The 21,955-nt window shown below is 49.7% G+C and overlaps 1 protein-coding gene and 1 long non-coding RNA gene across 2 annotated transcripts in view; one reads left to right on the top strand and one right to left on the bottom strand.

Moving 5' to 3' along the window:
* Nucleotides 1-2,469: 2,469 nt before the first annotated feature.
* Nucleotides 2,470-3,157, bottom strand: LOC127032621 (uncharacterized). The gene is made up of 2 exons (XR_007768838.1): nucleotides 3,048-3,157; nucleotides 2,470-2,773 (listed from the first exon to the last, which is right to left on the bottom strand). It is a non-coding gene; the product is annotated as an uncharacterized LOC127032621 (long non-coding RNA).
* A 24-nt stretch (nucleotides 3,158-3,181) lies between these two features.
* The window catches only part of LOC127032619 (zinc finger protein 883-like), a 40,295-nt gene continuing 21,521 nt past the window's right edge, over nucleotides 3,182-21,955 (top strand). Inside the window, exons 1-3 of the mRNA XM_050919906.1 lie at nucleotides 3,182-3,295; nucleotides 4,767-4,880; nucleotides 9,830-10,890. Coding sequence (XP_050775863.1) covers nucleotides 4,802-4,880; nucleotides 9,830-10,890 — 1,140 coding nt within the window. The 5' untranslated portion in view covers nucleotides 3,182-3,295; nucleotides 4,767-4,801. The remainder of the gene's footprint in view (nucleotides 3,296-4,766; nucleotides 4,881-9,829; nucleotides 10,891-21,955) is intronic.

The raw sequence follows: 21,955 nt of genomic DNA, 5'->3' as shown, positions 1-21,955 counted from the left end.
AGACCAGGTGTTTGTCCAACCTGCTCTTAAAAATCACCAACAATGGAGACTCCACAACATCCCTAGGCAAATTATTCCAGTGCTTAACCACCCTGACAGTTAGGAAGTTTTTCCTAATGTCAGACCTACAACTTGCTACAATTTAAGTCTATTGCTTCTTGTCCTATCCTCAGAGATTAAGAAGAACAATTTTTCTCCTTCCTCCTTGTCACAACTTTTTATACTGAAAACTGTTTTCATGTCCCCTCTCAGTCTTCTCTTCTCCAAATTAAAGAAACCCAGTTTTTTCAGTCTTCCCTCATAGGTCATGTTTTCTTTAATCATTTTTTGTTGCTCTTTTCTGGACTTTCTCCAATTTGTCCACATCTTTCCTGAAATGAAGTGCCCAGAACTGGACACAATACTCCAGCTGAGGCGTAATCAGCATGGCGTAGAGCAGAATTACTTCTTGTGTCTTGTTTACAACACTCCTGCTAATACATCGCAGAATATTTTATTTTTTGCAACACTGTTACACTGTTGACTCATATTTAGCTTGTGATCCACTATGGCCCCCACATCCATTTCTGCAGTACTCCTTTCTAGGAAGTCATTCCCTATTTTGTATGCGTGCAACTGAACGTTCTTTCCTAAATGGAGTATTTTGCATTTGTCCTTATTGAATTTCATCCTATTTACTTCAGACCATTTCTCCAGTTTGTCCAGGTCATTTTGAATTGTAATCCTATCCTCCAAAGCACTTGCAACCCCTCCCAGCTTGGTATCATCCGCAAACTTTGTAAGTGTACTGTCTATGCCATTATCTAAATCATTGATGAAGATATTGAACAGAATCGGACTCAGAACGGTTATTCCCTTCCAGCATGACTGTGAACCACTGGTAACTACTCTCTGGGAACGATTTTCCAACCAGTTATGCACCCACCTTATAGTAGCTCCATCTAGGTTTTATTTTGCTTGTTTGTTTATGAGAAGGTCATATGAGACAGTATCAAAAGCCTTACTAAAGTCAAGATATACCACATCTACCACTTCCCCCCTATCCACAAGGCTTGTTACCCTGTCAAGGAAAGCTATCAGGTTGGTTTGACATGATTTGTTCTTGACAAATCCATGCTGACTGTTACTTATCACCTCATAATCTTCTAGGTGTTTGCAAACTGATTTCTTAATTATTTGCTCCATTATCTTTCCGGGTACAGAAGTTAAGCCGACTGATCTGTAAATCTCACGGTTGTTCTTATTTCCTTTTTTATAGATGGGCACTATATTTGCTCTTTCCAGTCTTCTGGAATGTCTCCCATCTTCTATGACTTTTCAGAGATAATCGCTAATGGCTCAGATATCTCATTTAGCTCCTTGAGTATTCTAGGATGCATTTCATCAGGCCCTAGTGATTTGAAGACATCTAACTTGTCTAAGTAATTTTTGACTTGTTCTTTCCCTATTTTAAACTCTGATCCTACCTCATTTTCATTGGCATTTACTATGTCAGCTGTCCAATCGCCACCAACCTCCTTGGTTAAAACCGAAACAAAGAAGTCATTAAACATCTTAGCCATTGCCACATTTTCTGTTATTGTCTCCCCCTCCCCCACTGAGCAATAGGCCTACTCAAGATAATCCTGACAGGAAATCAGAACTTTCTTGGCCAAACTCCCAACAGAGCTCAGGGCCAGATTTTCAAAGTGCTCAGCTCTGAATTTGCACACAATGTGCTGAGCTGTTTTGGAAAGCTGGCCACTTCTTTCAGTGTCAAAATAGAAACCGAGCTCCTGGGAAAATTCTGGACTATAGGATTAAAGTTCCCTGATTTATAAAGATGACTTTAAAGGAGCTATAAAATATGGGGCAGTCACTTTAATCAGCAAATGTGTTGATTTTTAATGGACATAAACAAAGGAAACAATTTGCTCAAACATGATGGGGAAATTTATCAATCGGTCTTTTAAACCCTCTGCCGAGCAGGCCCTGAATGGATCAGGATAAGTTTCCCTCCAAAAAAAGGGGATGTTGGCACAATTAAGCATGGAGAAACAATACAAATTTGAGAGGATTTTATATTAGTATTTGATAATTACATGGAAAGCCTGAAATCTGAGATGATTTAATAGCAATACTCAATAATTAAACTGAAAAAAGTGAAAATCTAAGGGATTTAGATCAATACTTGATTATTTGGAAAGTGGTAAAATTAGAGATGTTTTATAGAATATTTGACAATAAGCAAAGGCAAAAATCTGAAGGGATTTCATAGAAATATTCAATAAAGGGGCAAAAATGTGGGGTGGGGTATAGATAAATGTTCCAGAATTTGAGAGACAGGGGAAGCTTAATGGATTTTATATAAGCGTTTGCTAGAGAGAAAAGTGGCAGAACTGGAGATCAATATTGATTTGAAAAAAAAATTAAGAGCGATTGAGATTTTTTTTTCCAATATGGAAGAAATAGCAATAAAATGACAAAGTCTAAAGTTGGAGACTTGGGTGGAATGCTTTTTAATGGCCTTTCTTTAAAGGTGCCCTGAAGAGGAGTCTCCATCTCTGGCCATCTTCAAATCCTTCCCAACTGCCTTCCTGGAGGATGTGTTCGTCAAACACAGGTGACTTGCCTTGGATGACTGGGTAAAAGGAATTGGTATGTGATACACAGACAAGATGATCTTATGGTCCCTTCTGGATCTATGAAAGAGGAAGAAGACTCGGGCCTGTGCTCTTTTGTGCTTCTCTGGGGCCATGTGGGAGGCCTAAGAACACTGCGGAGCGTTTCCTTCCTAAAAACAAAGACAGTTTGGTTTGTTTTCTTCTTCCCAAACATTCTCTCCCACTACCATCCCGGTAGCTGGAGGGCAGGGGGATTACACCCCCCCCCCCCCAAGTGTGTTGGGAGATTTCTCACACTGCACAGATGGGGATGTTGAATCAGAAGACAGATATTTTCCGTCCCACCCATCCACCCCCCCGGCACAGAGGGGCGCTAGGGAAGGGCTCTCCCCACACAGACCCCGCAGGCGAGCAGCAGCGGCTCAACCCAGCTTCCCGGCTCACGGTGGAGGCTGCAGCAGCTGGTAACAGGTTTGAGCACGGGCCAGATCTGCACAGGTTCCGCTCTCCCGTGCTTCGCTGTCCCCTTCCTCCCCCCAGCACCCAGCAGCTACCGCGCGCAGCTATTCCAGCCCCTTCCTGTGCCCTGTATCAGCAGCCCGGGCTGCAGCGCTCCGGGTCTGTGGCTTTCTGCGAGGGCAGGAGGCAGCCTCGGGTTCTGCCGACACCAGCCCCTGAGCCGGAGCCTGCAGGTGAGGGGAGAGACCCGGGGGAAGGGCGGGGGCCGGGCAGGAAAGTGACTCTGCACCAGCGGCCCGTCCTCGCCCCAGCTCTGCTCCTGGGGGGCGGGGATCTGCGCTTCCCAGAGCTGCTGCCTCCCTGACCCCCACCCCCTCTGCTCCCCTGAGCGCCTGCAGGAGCCGAGCCAGCTCCGGGAGAGCGAACGCCCCGGGCCGGGCCGGGCCGGGCCATGGACCGAGTCTCCCAGCCTCAGGGGAGAGAGCAGGGGGAAGACGGGGGAGAGACTGGCAGGGCCAGCAGGAGCAATAGGGTGAGGGACGTCAGAGGCACCAGCCCTGCGAACCTAGCGAGGTCTGTTCGGGGCTTCGGGTTCCCGGCTGGAAAGGATCTCAAGGAGGAGAAAGTCCTTAACACTGGGACAGTAATAACCATTCCTGTAGCAGAGCAGCTGGAGGTAGATGTCAAGCCCCCTACAGGAAGGGCAAAGCAGAGGCAGCCCCCCATGGGCTAAGAAGCTGTCAGGGAGCTGTACTGCAAAGGGTCTGATATTGCTTCTGAAAAATACCCTAGCAGGCCCGACTCTAACCCAGCACTGAGGTTTACTCATGTTTTCTAAATTTTATTTCTATTTCAGCATAAGGCAGAAATTGTCTCTTTGCAGACAAAGGGCTGACAAATATGTCAGTGTTAATAACAACAAAAAAAGGGCCAGAAAACAGTATTGCCAGCCCCAGCAGTTGAAAAATCATGACTCGGTCCACCCAAATCAGGAGATTGGCTTACAAATCATGAGGTTTTTTGGAAAAACTGAAATTCTGCTTCTTTTCTCTTTGCCCTCTGGATTCTGTACCACTTTGTGTTTTTAAGCTTTTCTCGGCAGCCACAATGGCTAGAAACTTGGTTTTCACCAAAATAAATAAGATTCTGACCAGATCACTTGAGTCCAGGAGGTGGGGTCGAGCTTTAAGAAAAATGTGAGCTATCCTGTGAGTCACAGTGTGAGAATTGGCAACTCTGACATAGGCCCTTCTCCTGGAAATACTAAATCCTCAGTGGGTTCAAAGTTAAGCATGTGTATGAGTGATTGCAGACTCCAAGCCTGGTTCATGAAATGTCTTCGGGTAAACTCCCCCCTGAGCAAATGTTAACTCAGCCCTAAACAGAGCAGATGAAAGTCACACCTGAGCCAGGCTGCCTTGATGTGAGCTGGTGGCTCGAGGGGGACATGGAACAGACAGCTGTGTGCATTCCTGCAGAAGAGTGGGTGCTTTGAGACACAAGGCTCCTACCAGAGATGTAACACATTCCCTAGATATCTGGCTCCCCAAATAGCCTCCACAAACATGTTCTGATCCATTTGGATCCCACCTGTCTTCAGTGCAGGAAGGAGCTGGCTTAAAATCGTGAAATGTTCTTAGTAATAAATATTGCATGGCTACTTAATTCACCTTGATCTTGTCTGGTTTCTTTCCCCCTTTGTAGGATTTTAGATTCTCGAAACCTAGCGTGGTCTCCAGATGGAACAAGGGGAACAGCTGTGGGTCCCAAATCTTCAGGGTGCTGAGGAAAGGAAGAGTCCAGGATGCTCATGGGCAGGTGAGGAAGTGGTTAAACAAACTCTGAAATCTCTGTGGCATTTCCCTGGGGCCTGTCAGCCTGGACTCAAGTCCATTTCCAAACAATGAGTTACATGTAGTTTCAGGCGCTGCCCCTTGCCTAGAATCCTGCAGCCAGCTTTTGTGGTTGTACAACCTTGTATTTCCATTTTTAAACCAGAAGGCTCTTCTCTCCCCCATAACTGTTTGGCAGTTTCTCCCCTGTTGTTTGTGGGCATCTAACACTACAGGAGAGATAGCGAAACTTCCATGCCAAGTGCTGGCACTAGCACAAACCAGACAGGGTGAAATAGAAAAAGCTCTCTAAACCCTTTATTGACACTGACATTAGGTGTCACCTGCAGCAGGTGAGAGATTTTCAGACAGGAGTGTTATTTAAGCTGACACTGTCCATTTAACTGTCTGATCTCCCATTCCTCTCTCACTGCAAGTTTGCTTTTTCCAAAATACTGTGCGAGTAAATGCAGCTGGAGCATCAGTTTGTTAGTTTATCTTTATTGGAGTTAAAACATCTGATTGTTTTAGTCTGGAAACCCAGAGCCCTCCTTACAATTTTAGTTACACTCACTCACTCATTGTCTTGTGTCTATGTGAGGCTGTTAGCTCCAAAATTAGAGGCACCCCATAATGGCCTGCCTACCCCAATAATTCTGTTAATTTATCTGTTTTGGTAGGTAAAAGGGGATGGCCTACCTTAGAGCATTGCCAGGGTTTTACCAAGGGGTTTCTCTCCAAACTTTGGAGGACTCCCAGAACAGATTAGCTCTGTTGACCGTTGGAAGCAGATACAGGCTTCCTCTCAAAGGATTGACACTCAGGTAGTATTCTTTGAAGACAAAAATATTCTTTATTTAGCACAATATTCCTTAATACAAATTTGTTAAAAGAATAAAGAATCCATAAATTTTCTTAACAAGGCATAAACTCTATTAGCATAGATACACATCAAAGTATTCAAAATTGCAATACCGTACAACTGAAAATAGCTTCAAGTGGTTATGTTCCACATGTGATGGCCAGACACACACAGACTGCTGATAGCAAATCCTTACACATTTAAATCATAACAAACATCCTGTTTTATTACCCTATGCATACACATTCACACAGTTTAATTATTCTTTATAGAAGAATTATCCTGCTTACATTCTCTGTTGTCTTCTTTTCCCTCTGACAGCTCCTTCTGCTCTATTACTGTTCTTGGTGTAGCTACTGCTCATCTTTTCTTAAGTGATTTTAACTCTTTTCTTCTTATTCTTGATTTTCCTTCTGTTCACTCACATATTAGTACCTTCCACTTGCCTCATACTGAGTGAAATCTGCCAGTTTTCTGCCTTAAGTACGGATTCTAGCCTTCTCTGGTTGGTCTTTTCCTTTGCATGAACCAGTCATGGGTGCTAAGCTATCTGTCAATCAAACCGGATTGAAAACTTGTGCCTTTTTTGGCTGACCTGCTTGAAGATTTACCTCTTGTCTGACTGACCACTCCCTTCTGCTTTTGGAGTTACCTTTATTCTGCTCAGCCTGCCTGCCTGCTTGCTATTGGCCAAATCTCTCCCAGACCTCCATTTTGGATTTCTCTGTGACTGCTTGTGACCACCATTTTGTTATTGCTAGCCATAACCACCTAAAACTATCTTTATTAATTATTAAACCTCCGTAATTATAAACATCTAAGTATACTCTAACACCATGATTCACTGTCACCACTCTGTTTTTTAATATTTTAAACAAGTTTAATTTTGATCTCTCCCCACTTCAGCTAGTGGTGGTAGTGTAGAAGCCTTAGTGCTGTATTCCTTACATAGAACAGAGCAGCTGAAAAATCTCTTGTATCAGGGTGCTCCACTGGCATGTTGGTGCAGAGGGCTCAGCAGCAGCTGGTTTTAGAGCTGTGTTGCTCATCCCTGCTGAAAGCAAGTTTGAAATTCCCCAGAGCAGACAGGCTTTAAACTGGACTCTTGAGCAGCTCCTCAGGGCAGGGGTCGTGTCTCTGGCTGTGTTTGTGGAGTAGTGAGCACAGTGGGGCCCCAATCCTGCTTGAGGTCTCTGAGCATGACCTGACTATGAATAATAACAACTCTATTGCCAACATCCCCTCCCCTCCCTGAGCCTGCAGCTTTGTCTGCATTAGAAACTTAAATGGTTTGTAATTAGGCTGATTGTATTGAAATGACCCAAAGTGTTGGCACCAGCCCTGCTGAGTCGGTTTGGGAACACTTGCACTGCCTCAATTCAGCTGCCATGTCCCTGAGGTTCGTGGCCTTCTGGCCATTTCAAACGCCATCCTGGGCCCGTTACATCCATTCAGAAAGCTGATACAAAGATCATCTTCCGGCTTGTGCTGTCACCATGGTAACTCCCCTCGACCCCCCCCCCCCATCCTCCTGGGGCCTCCCTTCAATGCATCAAATATAAATGACTTGTGTCACTTTTAAGGCCTTTCACAGGCTCGCCCTGCCCTACCCACCATCTGCTCTGCCAGCTATATCAGCCATGTTGCCCATCTGCACTGCCCTCAAGTTTCCTGCCCCCACCCACTCCCGCCATCCTCTGAGCATGAGAGGAGCTCACTGTAAACTACACAAAGCCACTCCATTGTCCCCCTTAAAACTGACCTTTGCCATGGTAAGCGCTTCAGGGCAAGGGACTGTGTGTGTGTGTGTTTGTACACAGTGCCTAGCTTCATGTGTGTGTGTGTGTGCGTGTGCACATAATGCCTAGCTCTGTGTATGGGTATACGCAGTGCCTGGTTGTGTGCGTGTGTGTACGCGGTGCCTAGCTGCGTGTAGGTGAGTGTGCCTAGCACAGTAGGGCCCTATACGCATAATTAATACTATTTAGAGGGTAATTTTCTCCAGCATGCACAGAGCCTGGGGATTTTAGTGCTTCCTCTCATTATTGTTTCCAGTTATGGTTTCTATTGTGGCTGCTGAACCTGACTTGCTAGGTTCATTCATTCCCCAAAATGCAGTTTCTTGAAATCTCACTCCCCTGCCCTGCTGCATCCTCTGACAAAACCCTCTCATTATCATGGTACTGAGGCCTGCACTTGTACTCATGGGCCCCAAGATTCCCTCTGCTCCTCACACTCTCACTGGGCTCAGCTCTGGCAGTGAGAAGCAGATCCATGCAGCTCCGTCCTGGGTTAGGTCTCGTCTTTCTGAGATCCAGATGTGCTGTCTGCAGGGCCGATGCAAGGATATTTTGCGCCCTAGGCAAAACTTCCACCTTGTGCCTCCTCCCCCCTCCCCCAGCATCACTTATTATAAACTTTCAAAAATGAATACTGCATAATGTGGCATCATTCATTAGAATTACTGCACATTCAGCTTGAATATTTATTAATTTCATTATTTAGTCTACATATTTAATGAAAATAAATGAATAACCTGACAGGGTGTGGGGCTGGCTGGCTTTGGGCACGGGGTTGCGGCAGGGGTTGGATGGAGACAGAGGGTGTGGGGCTAGCTGGCTTCGGGTGAGGGGGCAGCAGGGGCTGGCTGGAGATGGGTGTGGGGCTGGCTGGCTTTGAGCAGGGGAGCGCGGTAGGGGTTGGCTGGAGACAGGGTGTGGGCCTGGCTTCAGGCAGGGGGGTGCAGCAGGGGCTGGCTGGAGACGGGGTGTGGGGCTGACTGTGGGCAGGGCAGGGGGTGTGGGGCTGACTGTGGGCAGGGCAGGGGGTGTGGGGCTGGCTGGAGAGAGGGAGTGTGGGCAGGGCAGGGGTTGTGGGGCTGGCTGCAGGCAGGGCAGGGGGTGCAGCAGGGGCTGACTGCGGGCAGGATGGCAGGTACTAGGGCTGTCCCTAGATATTCTGGGGCACTACGCAGCTCCCAGGTGTGTGTGTGGGGGGGGTGCCCCAGGCCTCTGTGAGGGGAGTAGGGGGTGGCAAGGCCTCCTCAGGGGGGTGGAGCTGGCTTGGAGGGTAGGGGGGAACCACCCCCCAGCACTCCCCGGTGGTGCAGCTGGGGCCGGGTCTCTGCACTTCCCCCCGGTGGTGAGTGCAGGCCCAGCCCTGCTGCAGAGCTCAGGGGAGTGGGGGCAGGGTGGGGCTGAGCAGAGGAGGGGGCCCTGGGGCAAAGCCAGAGCAGCAGGGGGGAGCAGCACAGCACCCCCAGCGGCCGGAGGAGGAATGACATCACTTCCTGGCCGGCCAGAGTTGATCAAAGCTGCAGCGCCCCCATACACATCGGCAGGAAGAGGGTTACATGTTTAACCGGCACTGGGTGAGCATCCCAGACATTTTGGGCACTGCTTTTTGGTGCCCTCAAATTTTGGCACCCTAGGCGGCCACCTAGTTTGCCTAGTGGTTGCACCGGCCCTGGCTGTCTGTGTATTTGAGGGGCTCCTTTGATGATGTGTCTGGCTGTGTGTTCTGAGCAGAGATGTGGGAGTCCAGTTCCCCATTAGCAGAGTGGCTGGACTTTGAGACCCTGGAGAACCAGCAGAGGTATTTCACTGCTTTGAAATGGGCTGGGGTTAAAACCTGGGAACATTCTCTGTGATAAATATCCCACAAAGATGTCATTCACCCTGGTTTTGGAAAAGCAATGTGGTCTCCCATCTGGAATGAGGAGAAGAGTTACGGTGTCTGATCTCCAGGGCAAGGGAGACCTGCACAGGTGAGGAATCAGTTAAAACCGCTTTGGGGAAAACAGGAAATGAAGAAAAATCAGGTTCCCTTGAAGGGCTCCTGAGTTCCTGGGTGGTCAGGATTGTCCCCAGCCAGTGTCATAACCTCATGGCAGATGTCACTCATGGCTTCCTGCCCCTGATTCACACCTGGCAACAGCTGCATTTCCCCAGAGTGTTAGGATGGGATGGGAAGGTTCAATTTGCCACCTCCTCTCAGGAAGGAGTGGGAGGGGAATTCAGCTCCTGGTGTACTGATCTCCTTGACAGTTACTTTGGTTTGTTCCCCCGGCACAGGGAATGACTCCTGTCTGGATTCTGTCTCTGTCCCAGCAGGTGATGGGACGGTGAGTGAGAGTGAGGAGGAGAACCCTGAGCAGGAAGGTCCTGAGCAAGTAGAACTGCATGAGGCGGGACCAGGGAGATCTGATGGGGATGTTTCCCCTGAGCTGGGTGAAGCCTGCGGGAGTCAGGGCAGGTCAGAGAAGGAGCAGGAAAGCTACCAAGAGAGACAGGAGAATCCTGGCCACATTTTGGGACATTTGGGGAAACACAATGACTCTACAATCCACAGGGGACTCTGCCTCGGGCAGAAACCCAACACGTGTGAGGACTGTGGGAAAAGCTTCAGCCTGAGGTCAAATCTGATCACCCATCAGAGACTGCATCTGGGGGAGAGACCCTACCAGTGCCCGGAGTGCGGGCGCTGCTTCAGCCAGAGCTCACATCTCATCACACACCAGCGTCTGCACACGGGAGAGCGGCCCTACCGGTGCCGGGACTGTGGGAAGAGCTTCAATGTGAACTCGGACCTGATTAAACACCAGCGAACGCACACGGGCGAGAGGCCTTACCCCTGCACCGAGTGTGGGCGGCGATTCAGCAGCAGCTCCAACCTCACGAGGCACCAGCGTCTGCACACGGGCGAGAGACCCTATCGGTGCGAGGCCTGTGGAGAAAGCTTCCGGGACTGCTCATCCCTCACAATCCATCAGAGGGCGCACACAGGAGAGAGGCCCTATGTCTGCCCTGACTGTGGGAAAGGCTTCACTGACAGCTCCCTCCTCATCAAGCATCAGAGGACGCACCAGACAGAGAAGTGCTTTAACTGCCCCGACTGCGGGAAAAGCTTCTCCACCAGCACATACCTGGCCAGGCACCAGAGAACCCACCTGGCTGAGAAGCCCTATCGGTGCGACGAGTGTGGCAGGGGATACAGCCAATTCGCTCACCTGACTACTCACCAGAGAGTGCACACGGGAGAGAGGCCCTACATCTGCCCCGAATGCGGGAAAAGCTTCACCACTAGCTCTGCCCTGACCAAGCACAAGAGAATCCACACAGGAGAGAGACCCTACGTCTGCCCCGACTGTGGGAAAAGCTTCACTCAGAGCTCAAACGTTATCACCCACTGGAGACTGCAGCATGGGAAATCCCTGTGAGACCCTTGGCATGGCCACCACAGGAACAGCAGCTCTGCCCATTTCCCCAACCCCAGCCTCGGAAATCCCTGTGAGAGCCCAGGACGGCCACAGGAACAGCAGCTCTGCCCATGCCCCACCCCTAGCCAGGAAAATCCCTGTGAGACCCCCGCCCACCCGGGCACAGCCACCACAGGAACAGCAACTCTGCCCATCTCCCACCCCCAGCATGGTCATCCATGGGAACAGCAGCTCTGCCTGCTGATTCCCACCCATGGCACCAGCCTTTTGCCTGCCCTTTCATGGCATAGCAAACAGCAATGGCCAATGACCCCTTGGCTTTGTGGGTTTGGCTCTCCTCAGTGCTGTTGAGACACTCTGCCTCCTGCTGATCTGGTGCAAGGGAGAGAGAAGAAACCTGCTACTGGTGCCAGATCCCTAGAGTGAAGTCTTCCCATTTCCATCCCCATTGTGCCTACCCCAGTGCTTTAGGGCTGGGGTCATACAAACCCTCTCCCCTCCAGCACGGTTGTTGGTTTCCTGCTGGGTCTGGTCAGTGCCTGTCATATGTTCATAAAAGTTTCATTCCTTAAACTCACGTGTTTTCTTGAAGAGCAGCTGTAGTGCTGGTGTCAGCAGATCCAGCAGACTAGCTGGGGCCTGTGGAGGACATGGACAGTGGGTGGTGATCAGTGGGGGAAGGAAACAGGGCGCCATTAGAGCTGAAGTTCTGGTCCATAATGATTAGAGCTCAGAATAATGCCAGCTAATTTCCACAAAGATTATTTGAATTTGTGCCTGGGTTTTCTTTCGCCCTGTTCATGCCTGTTTGTGATCATTTGCTCTCAAGCAATTGTACTGTACTAACTCAGGTGTTTGTGGAAATTAATTTCCAAGTTGCCCATGTGAGTAATCTGTTAAACCAGATTTTAAATCCAAAATCATCCAGCCAAGAACAAACAATGCCATGTAACTTACATGGCCCAGTACAACTAAGGAACACACTTGATAGTTCAGCTATGGAGTATTTGCAATTAAACCAGAGTGGGAAACAATTTGAAAAGATACTCATCCAACAACCAGTACATCTGAGGGAATCATGATCTATTTGCAGATTTACATTGCAGGCAAATATGCTCAATTCCTGGAAGAAATTCATCATTATGAGCAAATTGTTCATCTCTTCAGTATGAGCTAATTGGTCATCTTTAGCAATGAGATGCAGAGATAATGAATCCCAAACACGTTATCCTGTATTACACAAAATGCCTGATCTCGGCTCATTTCATTTTAAAGCAAGGAAGTGATGGGGTTTCAGTGCTACTGAACAATTCTCATTGATCACAAGGATTTGAGTCTACTGGGTGATTGGGCAGCACAGAGGCAGGTGAAGGTCAGCACAGAGAGGAACAAAGTGAAGCATGTTGGAAAGAATACTTTGTGTTAGGCAGACATGCTGAAACGAACTGTAACCACAAAGGAAAAAGGCCAAGGGGTCATTCTGGGCAGCTTAGCATAAATATCCTCTCAAGGCACAAAGATGGTTTAACACAATCCAGAGGCTGAGCTGCATTAATAAGTATGTAAATAGGGTCTGAATGAGCTCTCCCCTGCAGGAGCGGCTCTAGGCATTTTGCCGCCCCAAGCACGGCAGGCAGGCTGCCTTCGGCGGCTTGCTTGTGGGAGGTCCCTGGTCCTGCAGATTCAGGGGCAGCCTGCGGGAGGTCCGCCAAAGCCGTGGGACCAACGGACCCTCCGCAGGCATGCTGCCGATGGCAGCCTGCCTGCCACCCTCACGGTGACCGGCAGAGCGCCCCCCCCATGGCTTGCCACCCCAAGCATGCGCTTGGCGTGCTGGTGTCTGGAGCCTCCCCTGCTAATCTAGAACTGAGCTACAGGGCAAAGACTTCAGGAGCAGACTGTATTTACACTGATGCCTACTCTGCCTAGGTGCACAGCAGAGGGAGCTGCTTTGCCAAAGTGATCAGTTCTGGCTGGTTTTGAGTTACAAATCTCTCTAGTATTTGAAAGCAGGGGCAATGAAATGTTGTTATCCTGATTGGACAAGTAAAGGGCAGCAGAACTGTGCTTAGCCTGCCCTGATTGAAAAGGTCACCCTAAACTGAACCTTGCTTGCTAAGCAGGGTCTAGAGATATCAAATCCCTATGAAGGGGAGAGGTTTGTATGTGATGTGGATGCTGATTAAAGAGTTTTAGGCACCATTTGATCCTTCCTCCTGGGTTTAAAACCAGCTGATTAGATTCAATTGAGAGTTATCATGTCTGCTTAGCCATTACCACAGCTGAATCCCTGATAGCCAGTCTAGGAGCTATGTCTTGGACCTGATGAAGGGAGAGTGGTGAAATGAAGGACAATGCAGAAGTTGGACTGTCAGTGAGGTTCCCTCTGACCCACTGAAATCATCTGACTTAAGTGGTGGAACCTCAGAACATGGCATCACAGAAGTGATAGTGAACATGCAACAGCAGCAGCAAGTGACCAGAGGCAGTGGCAAGCAGCCAGTTGCAGAGGTGCATAGCAACTGCACAGACATAGCTCATTGCTCCCCACACTTTCTGTGGGCGAGGAGGTGAACCTTTACGAATGTACCTCGGAATTCTGGGTCTTCACTGACCGAGGACAGCAACTGTGATTGAGGTGCAGCAGTGGGAGAGATGAGTGACATAGCTTTGTTAAAGGAACATTCATTCATTGGACTCTCCTACTGCAATGTGCGAAATTGAGGCAAAAGATACTGCCCAACACACTGTGGTCACATGCTTAGAACGTGGTTATGGTGTTTTCCCAACTTAACGCTTGGTTTCTTTTCCCTTCTAATAAAAGTTCTCTTTTGTTATACATGGACTCAGTGCTTGCACATGGGGCAGTACTACCTCTTAGAAGCACCCAGAGGTGGTGTTCAGTTTTCCCAGACTCCTGGCTGGAAGCTGTAGCTGGTTCTGTTTTGTATTGTTTAAGAGGGACCCCGAGATATTGAATCCAGCCCTTGTTGCTGTTGTCACTGCCTGTCAGAGAAAGGTTCCATCAGACCAGATAATGTGACTGCAGATGATGGTTATGTCAGTCAGTAGTGTTGTATGGTGCACTCACATCTCCAGTGTAGTGTTCAGTGCCAAGAGGCCAGTATAGGAATTCACGGTCCATTTCCATAAACTTTTTAAATCTTGAATTTCAGAGTTTGAGATATTTAAATCTTAAATTTCATGGTGGTGTAATAAAACAAATATGTATTTTAAAATGGCAGAATATAAACATGTAAAGCCCTTAAGACTCAACGTTTCTGAAAGTGGGGGTCTCAACACAAAAGGAGGTCACAAAGCTATTGTAGGGGGTTCACAGTATTGCCATCCTTCTGTGCTTCCTTCAGAGCTGGGTGACCTGAGAGCAGTGGCTGCTGGCTGGGTGCCCACCTCTGAAGATAGCACCAATGCCAGCAGCAGCACAGAAGTACGGGTGGCAATAATGTGACTTCCCACTACAATAACCTTGCAACCCTCTTTTGGATCGTGACCCCCAGTTTGAGAAATGCTGTGTAATTTTGTATACTTTTACCCTATAGTATAGAGTAAAAGTATGCAAAAGACCAGATACCATGGGGCAGACCAGATTTCATGGTCCGTGACGTGTATTTTCATGGCCATGAATTTGGCAGGCCCCTACACATGAGGTATATAGTGGTTCCTGGGGCTGTCCATCATTTCTCAGTGTTGAACCGTGCATCCTTATCACCGCATTTCATTCCCCGTTCGGAGAAATGGGAGTGTGGATCCTCAGCATTACAGAGCTCGCCTCCGTGTGTTATTGATGTCAGCTGAGATCATCTGAACTGCCCTCACACATCTAAACAAAAGAAACTCTGAATCCTACTGGCAGAGTCCCTCAGCCCTGCTCTCTAACCAGGCAGATTGCCAAGGGACCCACATTCTCCACCCCCACCCCTCCCACTCACCACAAGCCATGAAGGGCGACCCAGAGAAGGTGGCAGTAAAAGTGAAGAGATGGGACTGGCCAGTCAGTCACACTGCACAATGAGATCTTGCCCACCCCACAGTCCAGGAAAATCCCACCCCCAAGCTGAGTTGGTGGGAAGGAGCCAGGAGGCGGCAGAAATCTCCCTTCAGCCAGAGGAGCCAGTACCCATGCTCAGGTGATAGACCCCCTTCCTGCTCACAGGTTCCCTACAAGCCCCAGTCTCCTCTCACTCTTGTCTCCCACCCTCACCTTCCAGTAACGGCACCTGCTGAAGAACCCCCCAGCACCCAGGTCATTACCACCAGGATTTAACTTGTTCTGGATTGTTGGGCCGGTCCTCCCATGTGTCTCAGAGTCTCGTATGTCTCCGATTCACAGACAGGATGAGCCATATCTGGATCCAGAGTCACATGCACTGGGGAAGAGAGTTGCAGGGTCAGTGTGAGAGGCAAGATCAATCAATGAACTAGAGAGTATTAACCTGTCTCCCCATTAATCACTCTTTAATCTCTATTTCAGGCTGTCTGGCATGGCTCACAGCTGTGAGTGCCTGCCTCAGGGCTAGGGTGACCAGATATCTCAAATTTATAGGGACAGTCCTGATTTTTGGGTCTTTTTCTTATATAGGCTCCTATTACTCCCCACCCCCGTCTCAATTTTTCACATTTGCTGTCTGGTCACCCTACTCAGGGCAGACACCCTAAACTGATGGTTTGTTCTGTAATTAGATTTCACCAAGCCAGTAACAAATGTGAACTCCTGGATCACTGTATCTGTGACTCCGTGGCAAGACTGATAGTCCCGTTAGACTTGCCAGCCTATTTTGCCACCCAAACTGGACTTAGTGATAAACGGACACTTGCACCAGAAATCACACAGCACTCAGGTTGCTCCCAGACCCCAATCACTTACCCAGGTCAATTGGTATCCTAGATCAGAGGTTCTCAGTCCGTGAGCTCCATTCAGGTGGTCCGCAGATAGTTCCCTCCATTCCCTGGGTGGCCGCACATGAGAGAATGAAGGGCCACCCACCTAATTAGTAGAGCCGCGCAGGCATGGCTCCACTAATTAGGTGCCTGGACCCTGGAGAAGACGCACATGTAAGGTGAGGTGGTGGCCTTGGGGGGAATAAGGGGTAGGTGGGAGGAGGCAGTGGGGTGAGAAGAGGGGGTGAGGGGAATTTGTGACATGCAGGACTGCAGCGGCCAGGGAAAGAGGCGACTTTCCCCAGCTCCAGGGCTGCAGCTGCTGATGAGAGATGGCCCTCCTTCCCAACCTCTGCTATCTGGCTGCTGTGGCAGGGGAGAGACCCCCCCGCTTCCTTCTCAGCCCCAGCTCGGGGGCTGTTGCCTGTGGGGGAGAAAGGGAGAGACCACCCTCCTTCCCAACCCAAGTTCGGGAGCTGCCATGCTGGGCACATCCATCACATTAGAAAGGTAAGACTACTGATATTAAAATGAGTTGTGAGCTTTTATTTGTAGAACAAAAAATAATAAGTTTTTTAATATAGTGCTTTTATCCAAAGCATCTTACAATAGTTAGCTAATGGTACAAACAACATTTGGAAAGATCATTAAGTGGTTCGCTGAGACCCTCAGCAATTTTCAAGTGGTCTATGGAAAAAAAAAGTTAGAGAGCCACTGCCCTAGATCTTACACCAAGGACAACACCTGTGGCCAGTCCTGTAATAAATTATCTAAAGCTTTATTAACTAGGAAAAAGAAATGAGAGTTATGTACAGGTTAAAACAAGCCAACAGATGCACACACTCTAATGAGTTATCATCTGTGGTTCCTAAAGGTGACCAAGGTGTGGTAACCTATATGTTCAAACTATCTTTCAGGGTGGACCCAGGTTGACCCTAGGGCTCTCTGATTTTGTTTAGTGTCTCTGGCTCTGTGAAAGTTCAAAGAGCAGAGGTGAAAAAAAATTCTGGGGTGACCCTGTTTTATCTTTTACGTTTAGTCTTCCAGCCTATGAGGGGAGTGCCCTTGCACATAATATTTCCAAGGTGTGATAGGGCCATTCACCAATCTTTTGTATTGTGATGTTCCTTAACGGCGCATTTAATCTTGATAGGCCTAAATTTACAAATGTCAATTTTATTTCATTAGCCCTAAAACATGAATTTTGGTTATTTTACCTTTAAAAGCTACAAAACTGCTTCCATGCTATCTTTTAAAAGTTCATTTGGTAAGACATTTTTAAAAAGTCAAAAGCTTGGCTCTGGTAAAAAGGGTTATCAGCTCTTTTAGTCTTTCCATCTTTAGAGCAGTTTGGGGACATTCTGATTGGTTCAGGAAAATGAATTCTACGACATAGTTATAGGACAGTTTCTGATTCACCCAGCCAAGAGGCTGGCTTGCCAGAGACTTGTTGGCATTTGCCTAGAGGTAGCACTCGGGTAGCCATGGGCGGCAGGTTTGTATAATTTTTGGTGGTGCCCAAGTGTATCCGTCCCATCCATAGGATGGACCAGGACAACTGCCCCAGGCCCTGCGCTTTGGGGGGCCCCACGCTTCAGGGGGCTTGGGGTCCAGGGTGGCCTGAGGGGGTTAGCGGGGTGCCTGGTGCCAACAGCAGCGAGCAACCCCACTCCGCCCTGCCTCTTCCCATTCCACCTCTTCCCCAAAGCCCGTGTGACTAAAGCCATGGCTACACTGGCGCTTTACAGCGCTGCAACTTTCGCGCTCAGGGGTGTGAAAAAAACACACCCCTGAGCGCTGCAAGATACAGTGCTGTAAAGCCTCAGTGTAAACAGCGCTGCAAGCTACACCTGTAGAGGATGTGGAGTATGTGCAGCTCTCCCAGCGCTGGCGCTGCGACCACACTCGAAACTTCAAAGCGCTGCCGCGACAGCGCTTTGCAAGTGCAAGTGTAGCCATACCCTCAGTGGAATTGTTCTTAATGTTTCCTCTGAATACTGTGTGGGTGCTTCAGTTTCCCCTATGCATTTCTTAAGTCTCCAGTATGCATAAATGGCTGACAATCTGTCTCCTAGCAACAAATGGCCAGGGCTCTTCCCCCCTTGCAAGGGGACAGCTAAAGGTGAACAAAAAGATCACCTGGCCCAGGAAAGAGACAAAGGATGGGCTGGAGAGAATTTCAGTTTGGAGCTGGTTGGGGACAGGAAGTGAGGGCAGATGGAGTTGTCTGGCTCGCTGAGCCCCAGAATGGACCCAGCTGAGGGATCCCGTTCTCTGTACCTACAAGCTCTGTTTTAGACCGTGTTCCTGTCATTTAATAAACCTCTGTTTTACTGGATGGCTGAGAGTCACGTCTGACTGCGAAGTTGGAGGTACGTGCAGGACCCTCTGGCTTTCCCAGGACCCTGCCTGGGTGGATCACTGTGGGAAGCGCATGGAGGGGCAAATGCTGAATGCTCCAAGGTCAGACCCAGAAGGTGAAGCCATCTGAGCTTCTGGCCCTGAAGACACTCTGCTCTGAGGGAGAGGAGGCTCCCCAAAGTCCTGACTGGCTTTACGGGGAGCAGTTCCAGAGCATTGCCCGGGGACTCTGTGACACCTTGCCCTTGAGCAATGCTGGGAGCCAGTGACGTGGAGCAGAGTGGGCTGGGGCCAGGTCACCTGCTGCTGCCAGCGCCAGGCCCCCCGCTAACTCTCCAGGCTGCCCTGGACCCCGTGACCTCCCTGAAGCACAAGGTAGGGGTAGGCACCACCACGTTGTGCAACGGACAATGGGGGCAGGTGGGTATTATGTCGTTCAATCATTCAACCCATAAAATAGCACACATTTTGCCACACTGGAAACAAAAAAACAGTAACCTAGCTAACAACAACAAATTCAACTCATATAATTAATGAAAAATGAGTGTATACTGTATATGAGATTATGAGAGAAATGAAAATGAGCTTGCTTTGGGATTTTACAAAGCACTTATTTTATTTAAACACATTTGGTAGCTTGAGTAATGCTAACACTTCTTGCAAATCACATAAATAGGGGACCCATGGTCCCCTTCCCTCACCCCATTGCAAAGGCACAGGGGTTATTGCTGGCTGCCCTAGGGCTGCAGAAAACCATATGGGCAAAACATGGAAAGAAGAGGATCAATTTATACAGAGGGCTGAAGGGGACTCCCATAGTGCATTAATTAACACTTAATAAATACATCAAAATTAAATACATTACAGAGATAAGAACCTGTAATGACAGACTTTACTTCATGAGAAGCTCCAGAGAAAGAAGACACAGAGGGAGTAATGGTAGGGGCAATACTAGGGAGACCAAAAGGGCTGGTAGAGGGAGCAGACAGAGAACAATGGTAGAGGCAGAGTCACCGCAGGGTTGATCCAGTCTTCTGCCTCTCCCCTGCGGGTGGAAACACTGATCACTATCACTATAAGAGGGAACAATAGAATGGAATGCCCAGAAGAATGAATGACTTGAGGACAATTTCCTGAAAGGACCCTTACCCTTGCAGAGCTTTTCTGGCTTCAATATTTACGTTTCTATACAGGGTGGTTTGGCCCACAGAAATAAAAATCTGCACATCTTCCGTGTGTTTTTGGAACAATGGAAAAAAAAAAAAACAGGTACAATTCAAGTGACATAAAATTGCCTATGAAACTGAGTTAACAAAATAAATGAGCTTATGAACAACCAGAAAATATACTGTACTTCTCAAGTAAAAAAAAAACAAAACTATAAATGGACTTCTTGGCAAAGAAATTGTAAGTTTTCTTACAGGAAAAGCCGCAAACTGTCAGGAAAGAAAGAGTAGACTTAATTACTTGCCTCAGTGAAATGAAAAATCCAGAGAATTGCTAGGCCTGTGATGATGATGACCAGGTCTTGCTCACCTGTAGCTCCCCCACCCCATTGGCTGTGCTGGCCAATAGACTGGGAACCTCCCGGCCAATGGAAAGGAATGGGCTGGGCCGGGGGGAGGGGGGCTGAAGGCAAAGCAGAAGATTGTAGGGAGCTTTAGAGCAGGGAAGGCAGTGGGGGAGGGGAGTTGTCTAGCACAAAGGGGGGGCTCTCTGGCGAGGGATGACGGGCACAGGGGTCACTGGGGGTCTCTCGGAGGGGCAGAGGGTTGTGTGGATCTCTGTGGGGCAGGGGGGAGTGATGGATGGAGCCAATCACAGCCCGGGTCTGCTCTGAGGGGGGGTGTTGCTATAGTCCCCTCAGGAAGCTCCCTCTGTCCTGTGTATTTTATGCCAGCCCTGGGGTGCCCATTGCTGCTCCTTCCCCCCACCCACAGCTCCATCTGTCCGTCCCCACAACCCCCGGCTGTGTCTGTGTGTCTGTCTGTCCCTACAACTACCGGCTGTGTCTGTGTGTCCCCACAACCAGGGGCCGGCTCTAACTTTTTTGCCACCCCAAGCAAAAAAAAAAAGTTCCCCTCCCATTTTTTATTTGTTTGGCTTTTACACATGTAGGCAGCACTGGAAAGTCGTTTTCATTTTTGTCCCCGCATTTTAGCCCTATAACCACTGGCACCGACGTGACATGGAAATTGGCATGAATGGTGCCGATAGGGCGGCACAGTACACACAAGTAATCATTAAACACATTTACACACATTCCCATTATGAGTGACCGTGTCATGCTCCTATCACTCTTATCGCACTACTGTACTTGGCCTTAGGTAAGGCGCTAGTCATTGAGGCGAGAGAGCTCCCCACAAGCTGGGACACACACTGGACCCAGCCCTGTCTGGTGTTTTCCTAGCACTGAGGCCGCACAGCTGGGAGCCCGAGGGGCATGCAATGGAGAGAGCTCCAGGGCTGGGCTTCGGCCAAGAGGCTGGCTAGATGGATGCTGCCCCCTGCAGGGAGGAGGCAGGACGACACTCCAGGCACTGGAGCACTGTGCAGGGCTGTAGAGGAACGCGGAAGCCTCTGGGGCTCCAGCAGGCAGAAGCTCCCCAAATGTCCTGGGGACCGTCCCCCCCGACCTGGCTCTTACCTTGCTGCGGATCTGGCCCAAGGACTCGTCTCCTGCTGCTTCCACTGCCGGGGGTTGGGGCTGCTGCTGGATCCCAGCCCCGGTTATCCTCGCCTTGGTCCTGGCACGAGTTCGACTCAGCCCAGGTTGCCGCTCCCCTCCCCTCCTCAGGCAGGAGGCAGTGCACTGGGGAGGAGGCAGCAGCGGCGACAAGACAAGGAGAAACCCGCAGCCAGCGCTGGAGGAGTGGCCCACCCAGCCGCCATGTTTCACTGCCAACTCCAGCGCTCCATGGCTGGGCAAGGGCTGTCCTACATGGCTGCTCCCCACGAGAGAGCGGTGGGGACAAACTCTCCACTGAGCTGGCTCCCCCTGCTCCGCCGCACAGCCCAGGCGGCACCCAGTCAGAGCAACGGGCGGTCAGGATCCAGCCCAGGACACTGCCTCAGGTTGAAGCTGGGGCCCCACCATTATGCCACCCCTGGTAATTTGCCGCCTCAAGCACCTGCCTGTTTTGCTGGTACCTAGAGCTGCCCCTGCTGCCATAACACCCCCCTCCCAGCGCCACACCGCCTGAAGCCCCGCTCCCGAGCGCTGCACAAGCCCCCCCTCGAGCGCCACACCACCTGAAGCCCCGCCTCTGAGCGCCACACCCCTGAGCACCACGCCCCCAAAGCCCCTCCCCTGAGCACCACGCCCCTCAAAGCTACGCCCCTGAGTGCTGTGCCTCGCAAGCCCCCGCCCTCCCTGTGCCACCCAAAGGCCCACTCCCCCTGAGCGCTGCGCCTCGCAAGCCCCCGCTCCCCCAGTGCCACCCAAAGCCCCGCCCCTGCTGAGAGCCACGCTGCCCGAAGCCCCCAGCCCCACTCCGAGCTCCGCCCGGCAAAACAAACAAAAAAACCGCTCCACCGAACCAAAAAACCCCAAACAAAACCAAACCCTGAACGCCGCCCCGCCCCAAGGTGCCACCGCAAGCTCGTGCTTGGTCAGCTGGTGCCTGGAGCACAAACTCCATCCCTCCCGATCTGCAACCTCATGGACCAGGCGGCAGCAATTCCTGAGCAGGAGCACAGATGGTTTCCTTATGTGGCAGAA

This window comes from Gopherus flavomarginatus, chromosome 12 (genome assembly GCF_025201925.1).
Source record: "Gopherus flavomarginatus isolate rGopFla2 chromosome 12, rGopFla2.mat.asm, whole genome shotgun sequence".
NCBI lineage: Eukaryota > Metazoa > Chordata > Testudines > Testudinidae > Gopherus > Gopherus flavomarginatus.
Note: the sequence above shows the minus strand (reverse complement) of the source record. Positions and strands in the feature narration are given on the sequence as shown.